Source organism: Moschus berezovskii, chromosome 20, assembly GCF_049115385.1.
Source record: "Moschus berezovskii isolate FMDL1 chromosome 20, NW_MosBer_1.0, whole genome shotgun sequence".
NCBI classification, from domain to species: Eukaryota; Metazoa; Chordata; class Mammalia; order Artiodactyla; family Moschidae; genus Moschus; species Moschus berezovskii.
Window position 1 is genome coordinate 31,769,039 of NC_142479.1, and position 20,917 is coordinate 31,789,955.

Genomic DNA, 20,917 nt, shown 5'->3' on the forward strand with positions numbered 1-20,917 from the left:
TTTCCCAGTGCAGGGGAAAAAATTTTTTTAGTATATACAAGAGGGTTAATATCCTTAGTATATAAGGCACTTCTACAAATAAAATTATCACCCCAGTAGAAAACTGAGTTAAAAAAAGAAACAATTCTCTCTCTTCAATCCTCCTCTCTTTTTTCTCCTCTCATACTCACACATATATGTGGCCAATAGACATGTAAACAGTTTCCATCTGAAAACACATTTGATAAAACACAGATCTTTATTGCTAAAATCCTTCCTGCAGTCCCCAAGAATTCATACTAGAAGAGGCAGAAACCTCTGCTGGCAGTAATGAGAACCCAGAAGCAGGTTACTTCTTGCTCAGAACATCAAAGCAGCTAAGGAATTGGAGGCATCAAGTATCTTAGAAAGTAGGGATGCAGGTAGGTCTAAACCCAGAATTGCTTTCAAGCCTTCATTAGAAGTAGTAAATATGTTCAGGTGTCTTTTCCTATCCCACTGGAGACCAAATAAAGCCTTATTCCCTGGTGACAGCAGGAGCTAAGCTATGGTGTCTTTGGCTCTTCCCCCGCTCTTACAGAATATCTTGGACATGTTATTTTGAGCCGTCAGTGAGTCATCCATTGGAGATGATGAGTAGACAGTTAAATATACAAGGCTGGACTTAAGGCAAGAAAATTACTAGAGATGTAAAGTTGGGAGTTGTCTGCATGGATGTTATTTAAAGTCATGGGACTCTCTTCGATTACCCTAGAGAGTGAGTATCTGAAGAGAAGAGGACCAAGCCCTGGGGCATTTCAACAGTAAGTGGTTGGGAAGGAGCACCCACAACGGCAATGAGAGGAAACAAGCAGAAAGGGAGAAGGAAAGTCAGAGCTGAATGTTCCACTAGCCATTTGGAGAAAATGTCTCACAAAGGATGGGTTGTCCAACTATGTATGTCAGCTGTTACCAATTTTTCATTCTCCCTATGCCCAAGTTGTCCCTTTTCCTACTTGTTTGTGCTGAAATATTAAATTAGAAGTGTTTTTAAGTCCCCAAATAATAATTACTTACTACAAGAGACTTTTTAAAGCTCAGAAAGGTAAGATACAAAACCTCATGTCACTTTTTGAAAATGTAAGTTATGTCCAGCACTTACCCTCCCAATGAGCATGCCAGTGCTGAAACAAGAGCCCTGCCCCGGATCCTTTTAGTTTTTTATAGCTAATGGTGAGCACCCAAAGACTCCAACTTCCATAATATCTTTCTCGTAGAAGAATTTTAGGATCTGAGGAGATATGTAAGACAGCAAACTAACTCTGCTATTTGTTGTCTTGCCTTTCCCTGCTTTCCGGTGCACAGGGCCGGGGAAGAAGCCTTAGTGCTTTACTCAGAATACGAAACTAACTGTTACAAGGTGGCAAAAGAATTTGGGGTTTTCTTGTTTGTTCATTTGTCTTTATTTTTATTGGAATACAGTTGGTTTACAATGTTGTGTTAATTTCTGCTGTATAGCAAAGTGAATCATTCATAATATACTCACCTTTTTTTAGATTCTTTTCACATATAGAATGTGTCAAAAAAATTTAAATCCTGTAAGAGCCTCCTAAACTCAAAGGCCCTCTTCCCATGTCTGAATGAATCTTATAAACTTGCCTAAAATTTTAAGGAGTTGTAACTGAAGGCATGGGTAAGTCATGAATCTGTCCTTTTCTAGATAAGCAAAAGACAGTGCCTTTACCAAGAGAATTCCACATCTCCATTACTCCCTGGCCCTAGCCTTCGATCATCTGCCTTATGTTGATTGTGCAAAACCCTGAGTATATAACTGAGTGCAAAGCATAGGAAGCTTAAAATTAAGTACAGGAGGTATAAATGTATAAGAAGTTAAATAATAAAAGTTCAATTATAAAGACTGTAGAGACTGAGATATGAACTAACCATTTTGCATGTTTTTTGGAGTACCATGCTTTACAAAGTAACTGAAGCCACTGTTAATGGATAGACTACCTCTTTTGCTTTGGTGCCATGGTGGCCTAGCGTGAGACTGGCACCCTTTCTTGCTTGGATTCAGAGGACACTCCAGGAACATGTCTGAATAGACCCTGACACTGCTGGTCTTCACATTCTCCTGATCTGGCTGTCTTTGAAAATATTTACCCTTATTTTTCTCTTTTATAGTGCTAACTATAGTCACTTGATTGTTAACTTCTAACTTTTTAAAATTATTTATTTTTGGCAGTGTTTTCATCTTAAGAGGGTTGGAATTGTCATCTCTTTTCATGCTGTCCAAAATCTTTCTTTCCCTAAAGCTTTTTCCAGCCTTAAAAAGAGAAGTTATTTATTTAGATTGGTACCTAATTGGTACCTAATTTATAGGGTTTGGGGGCTGAATTCTGTGAACTCTCCTTAACTAAAAACCTCAAGATATGTTGTCACAGAACTGATGCAGAGTGACCTACATAAAATTATCGTCTCTCCTCAACCACTCAGCTCAGATCATGTCAAAGTTTTTCTTTATCAGATTTTGCGAGGTAAGACTTTCTCTGTGAAGAAAAAGGTAGTGTCACTATATAAATGAAATGTTTTGCTTTTCATTTGAACTAATCTGACCTTCCAAGGCTAACTCTTGCCTAACAACCTTTTTATTCTGACCAAAGTATATTTAATACTCTCTATACTTGATGTTAAATAAGAAGCTTTTAAGGATTGCCAGATGGTTCTTATTTTCAGTGATGGAAGAGAAGGTCCTATCTAATTCGTTAGGTAGTCAAGGGGGTTAATCTTGGGGGGTAAATAAGCAGGATGTTTTGCCACAAAGCTTCCACTGAACAGCCTTTAGTAGGAGTATGTGGCTGGCATCAGATGATTAACTGAAAAGGAACTGTGTTTCCTATGGATGACATACATTCTTTAAGCCAGCAGTAGGTGGGCCTGGTCTGAGAGTTGGCAGGCATGCCTGAGTTCCACTCTAGAAAAGCAAAAATGACTTTTAAAGTCAAAGCATGGAGAAGACTGACAGAAACAGCCAACTAACTCACTCTCCAGCCTGGCTCATTAAAGAGTACTGACTTGATAGAGAAACAGTTTGGGCTGACATTGTTGGAGCTTCCTCTGGCCATCAGGTGTGTCCTTCAGAATTTTGGCATTACATCTGTTTAAAGCTGAAACAGTTTTCTTACCTAGTAAAATACTTTTTTTCTCCCATAGGATTCAAAGAATTAAGACATTCCTTATAAAAATTGAAAAGCATCTGCCAAAGGAACTAAAATGTATAAACAGTGTTAAAACTAGAAATTCACCTTCTGTAGATTTGTTGATATTTGGGAGTGGGGGAGGTGGCAGAGGGAAGATGCTGGGTAGAGGATCTTCTTTGACATTGTAGAAAATGTGATTTTCTTTATTTTATTCAGAAGACTCAGCCTTGAAGCTGTGCCTTTTATCTAGCACTGCTAAAGCCCACAGACTTTATAAAGATATCAAAAATATTTTTAAGGTAATTAATTACCTTCCTGATTCTCAGTGGTAAATACTACCAACAGACCTGGGCAAGTTTCTGAATTTTGTCTCACCAGTGTAAATCTGTCCTGGAAAAAGCTTGCTGTTGGTTACTGGGAACTATTTTGTGGCAGCAGCTCACAATCAGCTTGAGAATATCCAGAGTATCTTGAGAGTATCCAGAGTATCCAGAGCTCCAGGAGCCACACTTACAAACAGTTCAAGGTTATTGGTCTGGTCAGCCTTAACTCCAGGGCTTGGAATGCTTATCTATACTTAAACTTAAATAATCTTTCAAATTATAGACATTATCTCTAGACTGTGCAAACCTTTGATGACTTTTTATTTTACTGTAGCAAAATTACAGTTTTTTGAGGTAGGACTAAGTCAAGCTTTTAATAATGTTCATTATGCAGTTATTTAGAGAACAGTTTAAAATCCTGTACTCTTGTTTCTATGGTTTTCCCCAAAATCATTGGTTGAGTAAAAGGAATTAAATATCTGCAGTTAAATCTGTTTGTTATTTCAGGTTTGAAATATCTCCATTCAGCTGGCATTTTACATCGAGACATTAAGCCAGGGAATCTCCTTGTGAACAGCAACTGTGTTCTAAAGGTAACTTTTCATTTTATTTAAACATCTAGGAAACAAGTGGAATGTCAGAGTGTGTTTAGGAACACGTTTTTGTGAAAGAAATGGTTAAATTTATTCTCATCACTTTACCAGAAATTAAAGAAGCCAGTGTTCTCCACCAATATCACTAATCATGGACGAAATAGTAACTTAATTTGTAGTCTTGGCTCATGGTTTCTTCATGATATTTTGCACATATTTTGGAAACATTGGAATTGGAATTGCAATGTGACTAGAAAGAAGACTAGAGAAGGTGATTTCTTTTCAAAGCTTGTTCCATTACAGAAAAAGTGTATATCGCAAAAAAGATTGGAAGACCACTAAGCATCTACTTACATGACAATCAAGTGTGGCTTTTAAGAAGACTGTATGTTTTTGCACAGCTGATGTTTTTATATGCTGTTTGCCTGAGGCAGCAAAGAAGGGAAATAGAAACATTTAAGTGAAAATAATAAGCCAGAAAAGGGTCAAAGGTATTTCCACAGTATATGGTGGCCAATCCTCAGTTACCCCTCTGAAGGGGTATTGATTACAGGATTTATTATGGTTAGCAGCCCCCATATCTCAAGGCATCAATTTCAGTTTTACTCTCGCTGCAGTACCACCCCCATTGTCTTTTGTTAGAGTGGCTCACAGCAAAATCGACATGTGTGCATTGCCCTCTCCCTAACAGAAATGTGTCTTAACAGACCTCCTAAATAGTGAAGGGCCTACCATATCTTTCCCCATTATAGAAATTAGAGGTAAGGGCCTTCCTAGAGTTGAGTCATCTCTGTGAAAGCAAATTAAAATTCCACTTATTTTATGAGCAGCTACAGTATTATATGGTGCTTCAGTCTACAGTAAATATTCTTAACATTTCAATTGATATATTTGAAAAAGAAAAGAACTGTTTATAAATGTTGTCTACTTTAAATGTAATCAACTGTCATTAGTATTTATCCTGTTGGCAGTTAAACTAAACCTTAAAACCAAGTATATAAATGAATTTCATTTTTTATTATAAATGCTTTTCTTTAAACTGTGGTCCAGTTTTCTTTAAAAGCTAGTGTGTTAAACTGCTTTTGAATTTAAAAAAATCTCCCTTCACTCTATATGTGAAGAACTCTGCTCCTGTTTTAAGTCTAGAAAGATTAAAAACACCTATTTTTCATATTTTCCTTGAAAATATCTAATACCATACTTAATTCTTTTGTTTCCACAGATAATTAATTGTCGCAAAAACCATTAAAGTAAAAACTACCAAAGTAAATTTTCCTTCTATAGGTCATTGAGTTCACTCCCCTGCCGATTTTCACTGTGGGACTTCCCTGGTGGTCCAGTGGCTAAGACTGTGAACTTTCAATGCAGGGGGCCCAGGTTTGGTCTGTAGTCAGGAAACTAGATCCCGTTTGCCACAGCTAAGACCCAGCGCACTCCAGTAAATTAATTAAAAGATAAATAAATAAAAAGAGCTGTAACCAGGCTTCCCAGGTGGCTCAGTGGTAAAGAATTCACCTGCCAATGCAGAAGACACGGGTTTGATCCCTGCTCTGGGAAGATCCCACATGCTATGGAGCAACTCAGGCCGTACGCCACAACTGTTGAGCCTGTACTCTAGAGCCCCAGAGCCACAACTTCTGAGCCCATGCACCGCAACTGCTGAAGCCCACACACCCTAGAGCCTCTGCTCTGCAACAAGAGAAACCAACGTAATAAGAAACCCATGCACCACAACTAGAGAGTAGCCCCCGGTCGCCTCAAGTAGAGAAAAGCCCACACAGCAACAAAGTCCCAGCACAGCCAAAAATTAAATAGAGTAGTAGCAAACTGTTCAAATACAGTGCGATAAACATCTTCAGACCTTATCTCCATAACCCATTTTAATTCTTTTTTTAAAAATAATCAAAAACTTTAGAGTCAGAAAGTCTTTGACTTATCCAGACCAAGTCGCTTATATGACAGTTTAAACCAGTTTCTTCTTATTTCAGTTTCTGGTTGGAGAACTTCACAAAGCATTTATGTAGAGCCTGTCATGCTTGATGCCATTAACTACTTTCAGTACGTTTTCTAAGTCGTCTTTTATGGTATTGTAACCTCCAGCTACATGAAAGAGTAACTAAAAGAAAATGTCATTTATGAATAAACAACATACAGATCAGAACAAATTGAAATTTTGCTCTGCTCCTTTAACTTGTCTTAGCAGCCTGCTTTTAAAAGCCAGAGTAGATTGCCAATCTACTGATGCTAATTCTGTCTTCTCAAATGTAAAAATTCGTAGAAAATAATTATGACAAAACATTTAAAAAAATCATCCTTTCAGATTGAGAATCTATTTTGTTTACTATTAGGTACAAAGCAGATAATTTTGCTGGAAATTGCAATATCTTTTTGGTTATCTGATCATATAAGCTTCTTGCTTTGGATTTAGCCTGTCTTCCAGATAAATTGCCAAAAAATGAATCCAGATCTTTTTTTTTTTTTTTTTAAACAAAAGACTTGCTTTATAAGAGAAAATATTTATTTTCTGTTGGGTATGGTGGTGTTTTGTTTCGTTTTGTTTTAATACCAGAGAAATAAAGTGGATTTTTAATTTTTTGTTTTGTTTTAAAAGATAGCCTAAAAGTTTTTGGTCAAGTAATAGAGTTTTAAAATATTATGTGTTATTTGAACACTGGTCTTTGGAAGGATTTGATGAGCAACATATGCCTATTTTCCTTTTTGGTATAGTTTTTCTGTGTGGTCTGAAAATGTACTTTCATTTTAAGTTTTAAAGATGTTGGTTTCATACGGATTTGTCCCCACATACAGACATGCATTCATTTGATGTGACCAGACATAGTAGATTCAAGATAAAAAGAGAAGATTGCCAAAAATTAGGGGTAAAATATGTTTTCTTTAAAGCAGTAGTTTTCCAATGCTTTTTTAAGCTACGAGATCCTTTTTCAAATAAAATATTATGGTAGGACCTCAACTTAGAAGGCAGATAAGTATTATTTTGTCAGTTATATTAATAATATTGACTCAGACTTAATCAATGAGAACACTGGAGCTTAGATGGTCATTCCTCTCTTATCTCTTCCTCTGTGCTCCCAGTTTCTGTTTTGGTTGCCCAGTATCAAGAAAGCCTCAATTCCTGAAAATAAGCAGAATTTGCTAGTGGTGGCACTGCTGCCGTTTACTAACAGCTAACCTTGCAACCTCCAAAAACTTTTCACTTAAACAGAAAGGGCAAGACTTCCCTGGTGGTCCAGTGGTTAAGAATCTGCCTGCCAATGCAGGTATGGCTTCGATCCCTGGTCCCAGAACTAAGATACCACGTGCTGCAAGGGAACCAAACCCGTGTGCCATAACTAGAGCCTACGCTCTGCAGCAAGAGAGACCACTGCAATGAGAATCCTGCACACTGCAACTGGAGAGTAACCCTCACTGTCCGCAACTAGAGGAAAAAAAAAGCCTGTGTGCTGCAACAAAGACCCAGCACAGCCAAAAATAAATTAAGGAAATAAACAGAGCAAGAAAAGATTTATTCCTAGGTTTATAGGTAAATTAACCAGTCTTTCTCATTTACCATTATGTCTCCCAAGTTCTAGCATACTGCCTAAAATATAATAGACATTCAATTAATTAAATGTTTATGGCATGAAGAAATGAAGGGACCTGTTAGCACTGGTATTCTACAGTGTGCTGCTTTTTGACATAGTCACACATTGGAATGTGAATTAGTATTTTAAATATTTATAGATTCATATGAAATTTAGGTAAAATGTTCATGAACTCCTGAAGTACCTCAGGATTCATTCAGCAGGACTCTGTTTGAAACCCATAGCTTTGAAGAAATTTTACTGTGTATATTCCATAAAGATAATGAACATATGGGAATTCCCTGGTAGTCTAAGTGGCTGGGACTTGATGGCTTCACTGCCAAGGCCTGGGGTTCATCTCTGATCAGGGAGCAAAGATCCCGCTAGCCATGCAGTGCGGCTAAAAATAAACCAAAAGATAGTGAGCATAGTTAGCTCAGGAGGTCTTTTTTTTTTTCCTTATAATATCTTCCTCCATAAGCAGCCTTGAAAATAAATTAGCTTGGTTTCTTCATTAAACCTAAAAGTATACCTTCAACTGCTTTTTGTTTGTTTCATTAGTTACCAGTTAAAAACAAATGAAAAGTGAAAAGCTTGTGTTTACAATAATTCTGTATAGAAATATGGAAGTTTGAGACTTTCTTCTCTCTTATCCAAATAATATCAAATTATATACTGACACAAATGTACTCCACCTGTATCACTGAAAACTTTGCAAAGTTCTATGGATAGATCTTGATAGACCTTTGCAGAGGTCTATCAAGACTTTAGTATTTTATTATTTTGTTCTGCTATTCCACTTGTAAATATATTTGTCTGTTTGACAACATTTTGATAATCTATTCTGTTTAGATTTGTGATTTTGGATTGGCCAGAGTGGAAGAATTAGATGAATCCCGTCATATGACTCAGGAAGTTGTTACTCAGTATTATCGGGCTCCAGAAATCCTGATGGGCAGCCGTCATTACAGCAATGCTATTGACATCTGGTCTGTCGGATGTATCTTTGCGGAACTACTAGGACGAAGAATCCTGTTTCAGGCACAGAGTCCCATTCAGCAGGTATGATTTCACTTTAGGCTTTAGGAACTTTCAATTCTATTACAGATTAAAGGAAAAACCATCTTGCGCACATCTTGGGCTTATTCATTGTACTGTCTAAATTTCTTGTAGCAAATTCAAGTTCACTTAAAATTCAGAAAGTTATAAAGATTACAGAGAGATTGACTTTGTAGCTTACGAGCCTGTTAGAGGGAATGTTGACTTTATTACACGCATTGATGCATGGCCGCAGACTCTGCTGTTAACAGTTTGCACAGGTGTAATCTTCAGTGGTTCAAGAGCCTCTGTTCTTTCTAACTGAATGGATCTGATTCGAAAATGTATTTGGTGACTTAATGTACTTACACTTTGTGATTAGAATATAAATTTTGAGTGTTGACTTCTTTAAAATACGAACATCTAGAACCCTTTCCGGCCTTTATTGGACTAAATTATTTAAATATGGCAGAGAATATCAGAAGCAGATTAAAATATTAGAAACCATTTGTGATACTTTAACTGTCTGCCTTTATAAACTGATTCATTACTACCCACATTTTCTTTGGTCTAATTCTTAAGTATTTTTTATTCATAAAAATTTTAGCAATCTTGTTTGCATGAGAAGACTGTAACAATGGTGAGTCAGGCTGTACAGTCCAGTTGGTGTATTCAAATCCTACTCTGCCATTTGCTGTCAGTCAAATCCTGGGCAAGTTAAACTGTTCTGAGGATCGTTGTGCAGAATAAATGAAGTAGTAGAGCCAAAACTAAGGCCTGGAGTCTGGTAAGCACTCAGTAAATGTTAGCAATTATGATGGTGGTGGTGGTAGTGTGCCAGGGTATGAGGGATACAGCTGTAAATAAGACAGAGCTTTCTGAAACTTTCATGTGAGACAGAAAATAAATAAGTTGGGGGGCTTCCATGATGGTCCAGTGGTTAAGGCCCTGCACTTCCAGTGCAGGGGACATGGATTTGATCGCTGGCCGGGGAACTGGGATCCACATGCCTCAGAGCATCTAAGCCTGCGAGCCACAACTGCTGAGCTCTTGAGCCACAACTAGAGAGCCTGTGCACCGCAGTGAAAGATCCCAGATGATACAAACTAAGACCTGATGTGTTCAAACAAATATCTGTTTAAAGAAAAGAAATATAATCCCAAGTAATGATAAATACTGCCAAAAAGAATTAAACAATGTTAGGGATAGAGAATGATGATGGAGCCAGAGCAGTGCTAAAAAACCATCTGAGGGAGTAACATTTGAGGAGAGACTCAAGTGAAATGAGGGAGCAAGATACCAGGAACAGATATTCCAGGCAAAGGGGCAGCCAGAAGGTGCCTGGATGGAGGCGACAGCAGGAGCACACCTGGGACTGAAGGGACGACCAGCGTAATAGACCCTCTGGGGCAGGAACAGGTGTGGGTGTGTTGGAGTGCTGGCTTGATTAAGGAAGAGTGTGTAGGAGATGAGGTCACAGAAAAAGAGCCTGCCTGACCTTGGCGACCTGATAAGGACTTTGGGTTTTATTCTGTCCAAAGTATGATGGAAAGCTGTTTTTGAGCAAGAGAGTGTTAAGATTTGATTGATCACATTTGAAAAGATCACCCTACCTACTGTGTATCTTTGTTAATAATTCATGTACTTGATGAAAAATGAAACCATCTCCTTTATGCTCTGTCTACCAAGAATTGTTAACTGATACATTAGAAACTATATGCTCTGATCAACATTTAAATTTATTTCTCTGCTATACATCTGGTCATTTTTGTTTAAGTCTGCATCTTTTAAAATTGATCTTGGTGATAAAAAATTACCATATATATATCTAATGTTGGGTACCATTGATAATATCCACTTTATTACTCAATTTCTTTAGAAAGTAGAGTTTAACAGCCTTACCTGTAAGATGACATGTCGTAAATGGACATAGCTGCCATACAGAAGAGCTTAAGTAGGGACTTCCCTGGTGGTACAGAGGGTAAGAATCCGCCTGCTGATGCAGGGGACACGGGTTTGATCACCGATCCAGGAAGATTCCACATGTCTCAGAGCAACACAGCCCATGCGCCACAACTACTGAACCCACAGTCTAGAACTCAAGAGCTACAACTACTGAAGCCCATGCACCTAGAGCCTGTGCTTTGCAACAAGAGAAGCCTGAGCGCCACAACTAGGGAGTATCCCCCACTCTCCACAGCTGGAGAAAACCCATGCACGGCAACCAAGACCCAGTGCCGAAAAGAATGTACAAAGGAAAATGTGAAGCAACCAGAACGGGATTCAAATATCTCATTTTCTAGAGAAATAAGTCTTGAGTTTTTCAGTCTGATACAGCCACTGAAGGAGAACTCAAATCTATCAGTCACCGTTGTATTTTAGAGTGAGAAATCAAGATCTGTAACGAAAACAGAATCTAACTTATAAATGGAAGTATTAATAGATGATTTGCTGTAGCATTTTCTTTTTGAGAAATAAATATCCTATGTGCTGTAGTATCAGTAGACTTGATTAAAATGTTTCTTATCCATAGATCTGAGCCATTTTAATAATTTTATTTATTTTTGGCTGTGCTGGGTCTTCACTGCTACATGAGCTTTTTTCTAGTTGTGGCGAGCACGGGCTTCTCTTTGCGGCAGCTTCTCTTGTTGCGGAGCCCAGGCTCTGGAGCACAGGCTCAATAGCTGTGGCGCACAGACTTAGGTGTTTCAAGACATGTGGGATCTTCCCAAATCAGGGATGAAGCCTGTGTCTCGTGCATTAGCAGGCAGATTCTTTACCACTGAGCCATCAGGGAAGCCTGGATCTGACCCATTTTAGACAACTTTCTCAATATTTCCAGTTGTTTTCATGAACTGCTCATTTCCTTTTGGGTTTATTAGAGGTCCAAAAGTATCACCAATTCACTTTTCCTAGAAAGCTTTTGCACAGATGTTTAAATCTGTGCAAAACAAGCCACTTGAGAAACTCCATTGTCCTGGAGGGCAGTGATACTGAGGGCCACCCCATGGTTTAGTTAAGTACAGGAAATTGTGCTTTATATTTGGAAATCTCAGAACGAGGAAGAGAAGTGTTCTCTAGGTAAGAATTTTCCATCCTGGAAGAATTTGAATGAGATGTCATTGCTAATTGGGTTAGAATAATCATAGAAAATTGTTAAGGCAGTTTGCTATCTACAAGGGCTTGTTTGTGAGAAGACCATTTTTTTGGTCTCTTTCATTGGGCTCAGCTAACTAAACATGGCCTTACGCAGTTTTCTGGGCACCACAGTTTTTCACCAGTGTAAAAGATTATGTATGGTATGAAGACACACAGCAGGCACATGCAGGTCATAAATTACTGTCACCTTGGAATGCCATGGTGGCCAAAACCGTTTTCTTTATTTCTATCATATAGATCCCAAGTGAACATTTTTATGTTTTGTTTTGTTTTTTTATAGTCCAGAAAGTGAAAATAGAGGCTCCTACCAGTTAATCTGGAACTTCCCTTAAGTTTTCTGCTCCCCTCCATATTTGGTCCTCATCTCTCAGGCTGTGACATAAGAAAGGGTGTTTCCATGAGCTTACTGTCTGTATTTCCTGTTTGTTCATAGTTGGATTTGATCACAGATCTCTTGGGCACACCATCACTGGAAGCAATGAGGACGGCTTGTGAAGGCGCTAAGGCACACATACTCAGGGGTCCTCATAAACAGGTGAGAGGAGAAAGGGGGCCCCTGTGTTTGGTCACCATCCGTTTGGCCTGAGTTTCCCTCCCACAGAATAATGAGATGAGAATTTTTAAACAAAAACATTACATGTAGGTTTTATTAATTTTTTTTTTAATGTCATGGCCATAGGTAAAATGTTAAAGTACTTGTCAAACCCAATAGGCTATAGTAATTCCCAGTGCTGTAGGAGAAAGTATTTTTGTAGCACCTTTGCTAGTAAATGACCTCTGGCTTTGGTCTCCTGGTTTTTGCCATGTTGGGGACAAGTTACCGGGGGTGGAGCCTTGACCCCAGTACCATAACCTCCTATATGTGTATCAAGCTGTCGTTTTCACATACTGAGCTGAAATACCCGGTATCTCTTATTTCAGCCAGGAATGTGAAGCTGTTTCTATTGCACTCTTGCCACTAACACAGAATCAGATGTGAATGTTATTAGAAAAGAAGTATGAAGAGAGATTGCCAGATTTGCACTGATCAATATTACTTGCAACCAGCCAAGTTACTGCTGAGATGGTTATTATCTCCACCCTGTTGATTTAGCAGCATTTTTTAGAAGCATTTTCCTAATCTCCTTTGGCAAAACAGCTTAATGATGTGAAGAGTGAGTAAGGGGAATACTTTTCCTAGGAACAACGAACGGAGACAGGAGGGAGAAGGCTTGACCAGGGAGCCTCGGCAGCTCTTCCCCAGGCTTCGCCTTGCTTTCTTTTACAGTGGGCATTGAGATGATCTGATTGAGCGTTAGAAGATCTGATTGATGTAACTAATACACCAAGTGACAGACCGAGTTTGGCAGTCCTCAGATTACCTGCCAGACATTTGATCAAGACGTTGCCTTTTCTTTGGCGCTCCCTGTCTATGATTCTGGTGTGAATCTGGAGCTTCCATCTTCACAGGCAAAAAAGGCAATGGGTAAAGCATGTTGTCTTCTAAAACCAGCCCGAACTAGTCATTGTAGATTTACTGCCAGAGATGGTGTTTTAAATAGCCCCCTGCTGGTTACATCTTTCTGAAATGATGGGGCTGCTAACTCCCTTGGAAGAGCACAGTCTCAACCTAGAGGAAGATTCTATATTAAAAGAAAGATCTGACAAGATCTGTTACGTTCAATTTACTGGCCAGTATCAGGGATATTAAACTAGTTTATCAATACCTGGCATATATACCTTCAAAGCAGATTTTTAAAAAATTTTGTTTGTATATTTGCAAGTAAATATGGGTACATGTAAAATAAAAATTGTACAGAGTTAGTCATTCTCAGCTACCCCCATGTCATCCTAGTCTCCTCTGGATTAGTTTAAGGATATCTTTAGAGACATTTTTCTATGCATTTACATATATTTGTACAAACAGAAATATATACTATTGTTTGTTGGGACTTTTTAAAAAATACACATATACAGAAGGAATACCTAATTGGCTATCTTCTTAAAGTCACAGATTACTGCCTTAAATTAATATACTTGTGTTGGCTGATTAATATACATCCTTCCAGGAGGTTTATCAGTCAGGATTCTTTCCACTGAAACTCAGTTAAAGCTGACTGAAGCCAAAAAGGATACTTAACTTAGGGCTCATGTAACTGAAAAGTCTTGAGCTACCACTGACTTTGGGCTCTAATGGATTCAGGTAGTCAAATGATATTTCATACCAGGAATTTGCCTCTCTTCTGTTCTGTTTTCCCGTATTTTGGCTTCATTTTCAGACAGGCTTTCACCTATGAGTTGACCAAAATGGAGCCAATAATCTAGGCCTGCGTTCTATTAGCATATCAGTCCTTCAGGAAAGAGCTTTCCCAAATAGATTCATAAAAATATTTGGAGGGTCTCTGATTCTGTTAGGAATGTACTTGGTCATGAGGAATAGAAAACCTTGCTTGTGTGTTAGTCGCTTAGTCGTGTCCAACTCTTTGTGACCCCATAGACTATAGCCTGCTAGGCTCCTCTGTCTATGGAATTCTCCAGGCAGGAATTCTGGAGTGGGTTGCCATCTTTTTCTCCAGGGGATCTTGCTGACCCAGGGATTGAACCTGAGTCTCCTGCATTGCAGGCAGATTCCTTACCATCTGAGCTATAGGGAAATCTCAGAAACCTTGCTTATAATGGTTTAAAGAAATAGAAGTTTATTTTTTCCTCATATCAAAAAATCCCAGAGGTAGGCAGTCTGGTGATGGCATCACAGCTCAATTATGTCTTCGAGGATCTAGTTTTTTTCTTTTTCACTTTTAGCATGTGACTTCATACTCTCTTGCCTATTACCTCGTAGTCACAAAATGACAATAGCTTGTCCACAAATCATATCCATATTCAAAGCAAGAAAACGGAGCAACAAGGGAGCACTAGCAGTATCTGTTCCTTTTCTCAGGAAAGCAAACGTTTTCCCAGAAACCTGCCTAGCAAACCTCTGCTTCTGTGTTACTGTCCAGAACTGTATGGCATGTGGCCTCCCAGAAGGCAAGAAAGGCTTTAAAAAAAAAAAAGTGTCTTTCCTATCCCAGTTAATAAGGGTAGAGATAAGGATAAAAGGATTGGAAGGGTGTGTTAGGTTAGCCAGCCATTGACTGTTCCCAACCTGTTTTAACTATGTACATCATCCTGGAAGCAGAGGTGGTGCTCAGGAGAATACATCATTTGATTGGCCAAGCCCTCTGCCCATCTTTGCAGTTGGGAGACTGAAATCAAGCCCCACTGAATCACTTGATCTGAGAGTGAGAAAGGGAGTTGGGTCCCTTAAGGTCAGGGAATAATGGGCAGACGAGAACACTGGTATTTTCTATGTATTGTCTCTTTTCTACAACTCATGACATGAGTTTGAGTAGGCTCCGGGAGTTGGTGATGAACAGGGAAGCCTGGCATCGTACAGTCCATGGGGTTGCAAAGAGTCAGATGCAACTGAACTGAACTACAACTCAAGATCTTGGATGAAGGGAATCTTAGCTGCCTCGGCCCAGGAATCTATTAAGGAAGATACTTGTTGAGGCTCTGCCATGTTGATAGGATTGAGAAGTCTCCTACCAGCCCTTAGTCCCTTTGTTCATCTTATTCTTCAGATGAGGGTTTCTTTTGTATAACCCCAAAGTGCTTACCATAGTGCACTGCGCACAGTGCAGTTCAGTTCATGCTGTCTAAGGATGAGCGCAGCTTCTCTGCTGCCCGGTAAAGACTATCAGGAATCTCCAACAGGCCTTGCACAGCCTGGCCAACTCTGCCGCGGTGACCACACTCTGAAGTTGGCTCTTGATAACTGTGGCATCTATCACCTAGGGCCTCTCGCTCAAGCCGGAGTCTCATCCTTGCTTCATTTCACTGTCAATTACTCAGTCATTACTGGAGCACTCTTCATAACCCTTCTGTGCTCGTGACTCAGCACGGCACCCGCTCACTCCTATATGGCCTGAGTGACTTACAGACTTGAAGAACAATAGAAAATGGACCCGTATATAATGGATCCATGTATTTTAGAGGGAGAAAAGTAATGTGTGTGAGTATTGGGGGAATTGGCAGAAACTTTTTTCCAAAGGAGATGTTTAAGGCGTATTTCTAAGCATTCTGGGCTTCCTCATGGTTCAGCAGTAAAGAATCCTCCCACAATGCAGGAGATGCAGGTCGAGAAGATCCTCTAGAGCAGGGCATGGCAGCCCACTCCAGTATTCTTGCCTAGAGACTCCCATGGACAGAGGAGCCTGTCAGGCTGCACTACATAGGGTTGGAAAGAGTTGGACATGACTGAAGCAACTGAGCAGCAGCAACTGAACTTCTTCTACTTTTTCTCTTATTCAAATTCATTCTATTGCACTTGAGGAGAAATATAAACTTCTTAGCACTGGCTCCACAGAGTGCAGCAAAAAAAAAGAAAGAAAGAAATGCAGCATTTGTAACATTGCATCTTTCCGGTGGAGCCAGTGCTAAGTTATTGATAGTTGTCGTTCAGGAAAGGTACTGGCATGACCATGACTGAACTGACTCTTCTTTTTCTCTGGGCCTCTTTTTAACATGCGAATGAGATGGCTGGATGGCATCACCGACTCGATGGACATGAGTTTGAGTAAACTCCGGGAGTTGGTAATGGACAGGGAGGCCTGGCGTGCTGTGATTCATGGGGTCGCAAAGAGTCGGACACGACTGAGCAACTGAACTGAACTGAATATAAACACAGAAAAGGAGAAAGCATACCAAATGACTGTTAAGGCTGAAATGAAACTTAGGATTATTTTTAGTGTATCTGTTGGGGTGTACTTCTATAAAGAAAGATAATATTGGTGGGAGGGTGGATTTGTAATATTTCAGGTAGCCTTAAACATCCACTCTCGATTTTCACAAATTCCCCATCCCATATCCATTGTCCTCTAGTCATAAATTTTGCCTTCTAATTTGTCTTAGATCCTCTATTCAGTGGCCTCTAGAACTGCTTGTTCATGTTTTCCTTGCCCACCAGAGAGGTGTTAATCATCTTTGTTGTCTCAACATCTAGCCCAGGACCTGGCACTTCGTGGATGTCAGGATTAGCAGCAATGTTGGTAGGTAGGCAGGTCTGTACTGGTGTAGTCTAATGGATGAGAGAGCCAAAGCAAGTCACTTATCTGCATCTAGTGATGGCAGAGTTAGAGTCTAAAGCCATGTCTTCTAGTACTTATTCCAGTATTTAGTACTCTCTTCCTTAACCTATAACCTGCCTCCACCACAGAAATGGGATGGGGGTAGACCCACTTTGAGAGAGGGAGGAAAAGAATACTTATGGGGGGACATTCTGGTCAGTAAAAACTGACTGGGATTTGGCTGCCAGCCTGCACAAGTCAGTGAAAAAGAGGACAACTGTTCAGTTATACCAAGAATCAGAATCTTTCAAGAGTATCAAATGACTTCATTTTACACGATAAAAAAATTCTTATAGAAAATATGTTTAAGTTAAATCATAAGTTAAAACCTCTTCCCCACACTCTCCGCAACACCGCCGCCCCCCGCCGCCCGCCACCTTCTCTTGACTAATACAAATAATGTTAGAGCTGCCATAGACTTACATATTTACTCCTTGGTAAATACACCAAGTAGTAGTGAACTGGTCTACAAATATCTGAATGCCAACCATATATGAGTTCTGTGAGCATAGTGCTCTTTATCTGTAGTAATCCTATCAAGTATTGTACAATTAGAACTAAACTTCAGAGATTGTTTAGTCCAACCTCCTCATTTTAGGGAGCTGAGATTCAGACATGTTGATCTAGTTAGTGAAGTAGAACTCGCATCTCCTTTTATCTCCTGTTAACTCGTGATCCTAAAAAAACACCTGTAAGGTGAATAATTATCCCCTGATGATTCTGAGGTGTCCTCTTGTTCTTGTTGGATTTTCCTATACGGCTTAACTGTTGAAAGGAGGCAGATACATAGAATACTTGATGCTAGTAGTTGTCATAGCAGGATTCTAAGGCTGTGATCAAAACACAAGGGGACCTTTCAATGTTACTTGAGTAAGAGACAAAGCAGTGACACCATTCATCTGCCAAGCAGCAGAATAACAGCTTTATAAGCTCTGTGGCTTCTAGGCTCATTAGAATCATCTCCCTGCCTCAGTGCCAAAGGGTTAGGTATGGGTGTGTGGATATGCCTGCCACTTATTAATACAAAAGACAATTATTGAGTGAATAATCAGTGCTAAAGGCAGTACGGCTGGAACCAGCAAAAGCAGTGTCATACTTTCTTAGAAGACTCTGTAAATTCCTGAGTTTCCTAAAGCTCCTTCAGCATTTTAGCAACTTTATGGTAATGTTGACATAAGACATTGTTCACACGCTTACTTGCACAGTTTACTTGCAAGTGGCCAAGGCTGTAAATCTTTTCCCCCATCCCTCGGCATGTTTGGTCTTCCCTTGCCAAAGCATATATAAGGCTAATAGGGGTTTCATATTTGCAGGATTACCTTTCAGTTTTCATAGGCTCTTTTGTGCTCTGACCTTCAATGGGTAATCATGCAATATAAATATGCACTGAAAGTCAGTTGTTGCTTTTGAAGACTGGTTAATGAGGGGAATACTCATCTCCTTTGAGTTGAGATTTCTCTGCACATGTCTTTAGAGCTGGGTACTTACCTTGTCATAAATTGGTTGTATTCCACATCTACTTACACAAAGACTCACTCACATATTTGAACTCTTTATTTTTTTGCAGCCATCTCTTCCTGTACTTTATACCCTGTCTAGCCAGGCTACACATGAAGCTGTTCATCTCCTTTGTAGGATGTTGGTCTTTGATCCAGTAAGTAGTGTTTGTTTTTATGTTATTTTAATGAATTAAAAATGTGTTCTAAGAAAAACATCCTGGCTTTGAATAGATGGGCAATGTAAATAATGACTTTTTAAAAGATAACTCATGTAATTGGGGCCTGAAGTTTATCATGCTCCCCCATCACAAGGAAGTCTGAGTAGTAGTAACACATAATACTAGGTGAAGAGAGATAAGGAAGGCCATCATCCTTGTCAAGCTCTTTTTACAGTCTAAATTAGGGGAAAATTTTTTAACATTATTTGAAAAAAATATGCCCATTGTATTGCATAAGGAAGTGTTTACTCTGGGTTTTCAGTTCAGTCACTCAGTTGTGTCTACTTCTTTGCAACCCCGTGGACAGCATGCCAGGCTTCCCTGTCCTTCACCAACTCCTGGAACTTGCTCAAACTCATGTCCTTCGAGTTGGTGATGCCATCCAATCATCTTCTCCTCTGTCATCCCCTTCTCCTCCTGCCTTCAGTCTTTCTCAGCATCAGGGTCTTTTCCAGTGAGTCAGTTCTTTGTGTCAGGAGGCCAACGTAATGGAACTTCAGCTTCAGCATCAGTCCTTCCAGTGAATATTCAGGACTGATTTCCTTTAGGATGGACTGGTTGGATCTGCTTTCAATCCAAGGGACTCTCAAGAGTCTTCTCCAACACCACAGTTCAAAAGCATCAATTCTTTGCCACTCAGCTTTCTTTATGGTCCAACTCTCACGTCCATACATGACTACTGGAAAAACCATAGCTTTGACTAGACAGACCTTTGTTGGCAAAGTAGTATCTCTGCATTTTAATATGCTGTCTAGATTTATCATAGCATTTCAAATGGTGGCTTTTCTAAATGACATTTTTAGACTTGACTCCTCTGGAGCAAAGTTCAGTTATTCGTTTATTCATTCAGCCGAAGAATATTTATCACATCTGTGCTAATAACTGTTGTCAAAGAAGATTTTTTTAAATGAAAGCATTTAGAAAATTTTACTTGCCAAGAGTACGTGGAAGTCACCAAATACAAAACACAACAGATATTTAAAGGGAAAAAATACCCACAAAATTACCAGTTAGGTTTACAACTGGTTTGTCCACAGTGAGAAACAGCAACCTTCTCACTTGATTATTAAATCCACAAAGGTTAGAACAAAGATTAGGGATAAAAATGATTTGTTAGAGAGTCCAGGTCTGTAGGAAACAGAGTTCTTTTATTTGGGGGACCAGAATGCTAGCAAGGTCATGCTCAAAATCCTCCAAGCCAGGCTTCAACGGTATGTGAACCGAGAACTTCCAGATGTTCAAGCTGGATTTAGAAAAGGCAGAGATCAAATTGCCAAATCTGTTGGATCATAGAAAAAGCATGAGAATTAAAAAAAAAAACATCTACTTTGCTTCACTGACTCCACTAAAGCCTTTGACTATGTGGATCACAACAAACTGGAAAATTCTTCAAGTGATGGGAATACCAGACCACCTTACCTGCCTCCTGAGAAACCTGTTTGCAGGTCAAGAAGCAGCAGTTAGAACTGGACATGGAACAACAGACTGATTCCAAATTGGGAAAGAAATACATAAAGGTTGTATATTGTCACCCTGCTTATTTAACTTATATGCAGAGTACATCATGCAAAATGCTAGACTGGATGAAGCACAGGCTGGAATTGCTGGGAGAAATATCAACAGCCTCAGATATGCAGATAACATGACCCTTACAGCAGAAAGTGAAGAGGAACTAAAAGAGCCTCTTGATGAAGGTGAAAGAGAAGCGTGAAAAAGCTGCCTCAAAACTCAACATTCAAAAAACAAAGATCATGGCATCTGGTCCCATCACTTCATGGCAAAAACATGGGAAAACAATGGAAACAGTAAAAGACTTTTATTTTCTTGGGCTCCAAAATCACTGCAGATGGTGACTGAAGCCATGAAATTAAAAGACGCTTGCTCCTTGGAAGGAAAGCTATGACAGACATGGACAGTGTACTTAAAAGCAGAGACATCATTTTGCCAACAAAGTCTGTCTAGTCAAAGCTATGATTTTTCCAGTAGTCCTGTATGGATGTGAGGGTTGGTCCATAAAGAAGGCTGAGCACCAAAGAACTGATACCTTTGATCCATGGTGCTGGAGAAGACTCTTTAGAGTCCCTTGGACTGCAAGGAGATCCACCCAGTCAATCCTAAAGGAAATCAATCCTGGATAATTATTGAAGGACTGACGCTGAAACTCCAGTAGTTTGGCCACCTGATGTGAAGAACTGACTCCT

At 39.4% G+C, this 20,917-nt stretch overlaps 1 protein-coding gene across 2 annotated transcripts in view; it reads left to right on the plus strand.

Annotated features, from left to right (window-relative positions):
* Positions 1-20,917, plus strand: part of NLK (nemo like kinase) — a 137,068-nt gene that overhangs the window by 106,060 nt on the left and 10,091 nt on the right. For both annotated transcript variants that reach the window (XR_016035469.1, XM_055401711.2), the window contains exons 4-8: positions 2,389-2,495; positions 3,989-4,074; positions 8,508-8,717; positions 12,286-12,387; positions 18,567-18,653. Coding sequence is in view for 1 of the 2 variants with exons in the window: in XM_055401711.2 (XP_055257686.1) it covers positions 2,389-2,495; positions 3,989-4,074; positions 8,508-8,717; positions 12,286-12,387; positions 18,567-18,653 (592 nt within the window). In the remaining variant the exon portion in view is untranslated. The remainder of the gene's footprint in view (positions 1-2,388; positions 2,496-3,988; positions 4,075-8,507; positions 8,718-12,285; positions 12,388-18,566; positions 18,654-20,917) is intronic.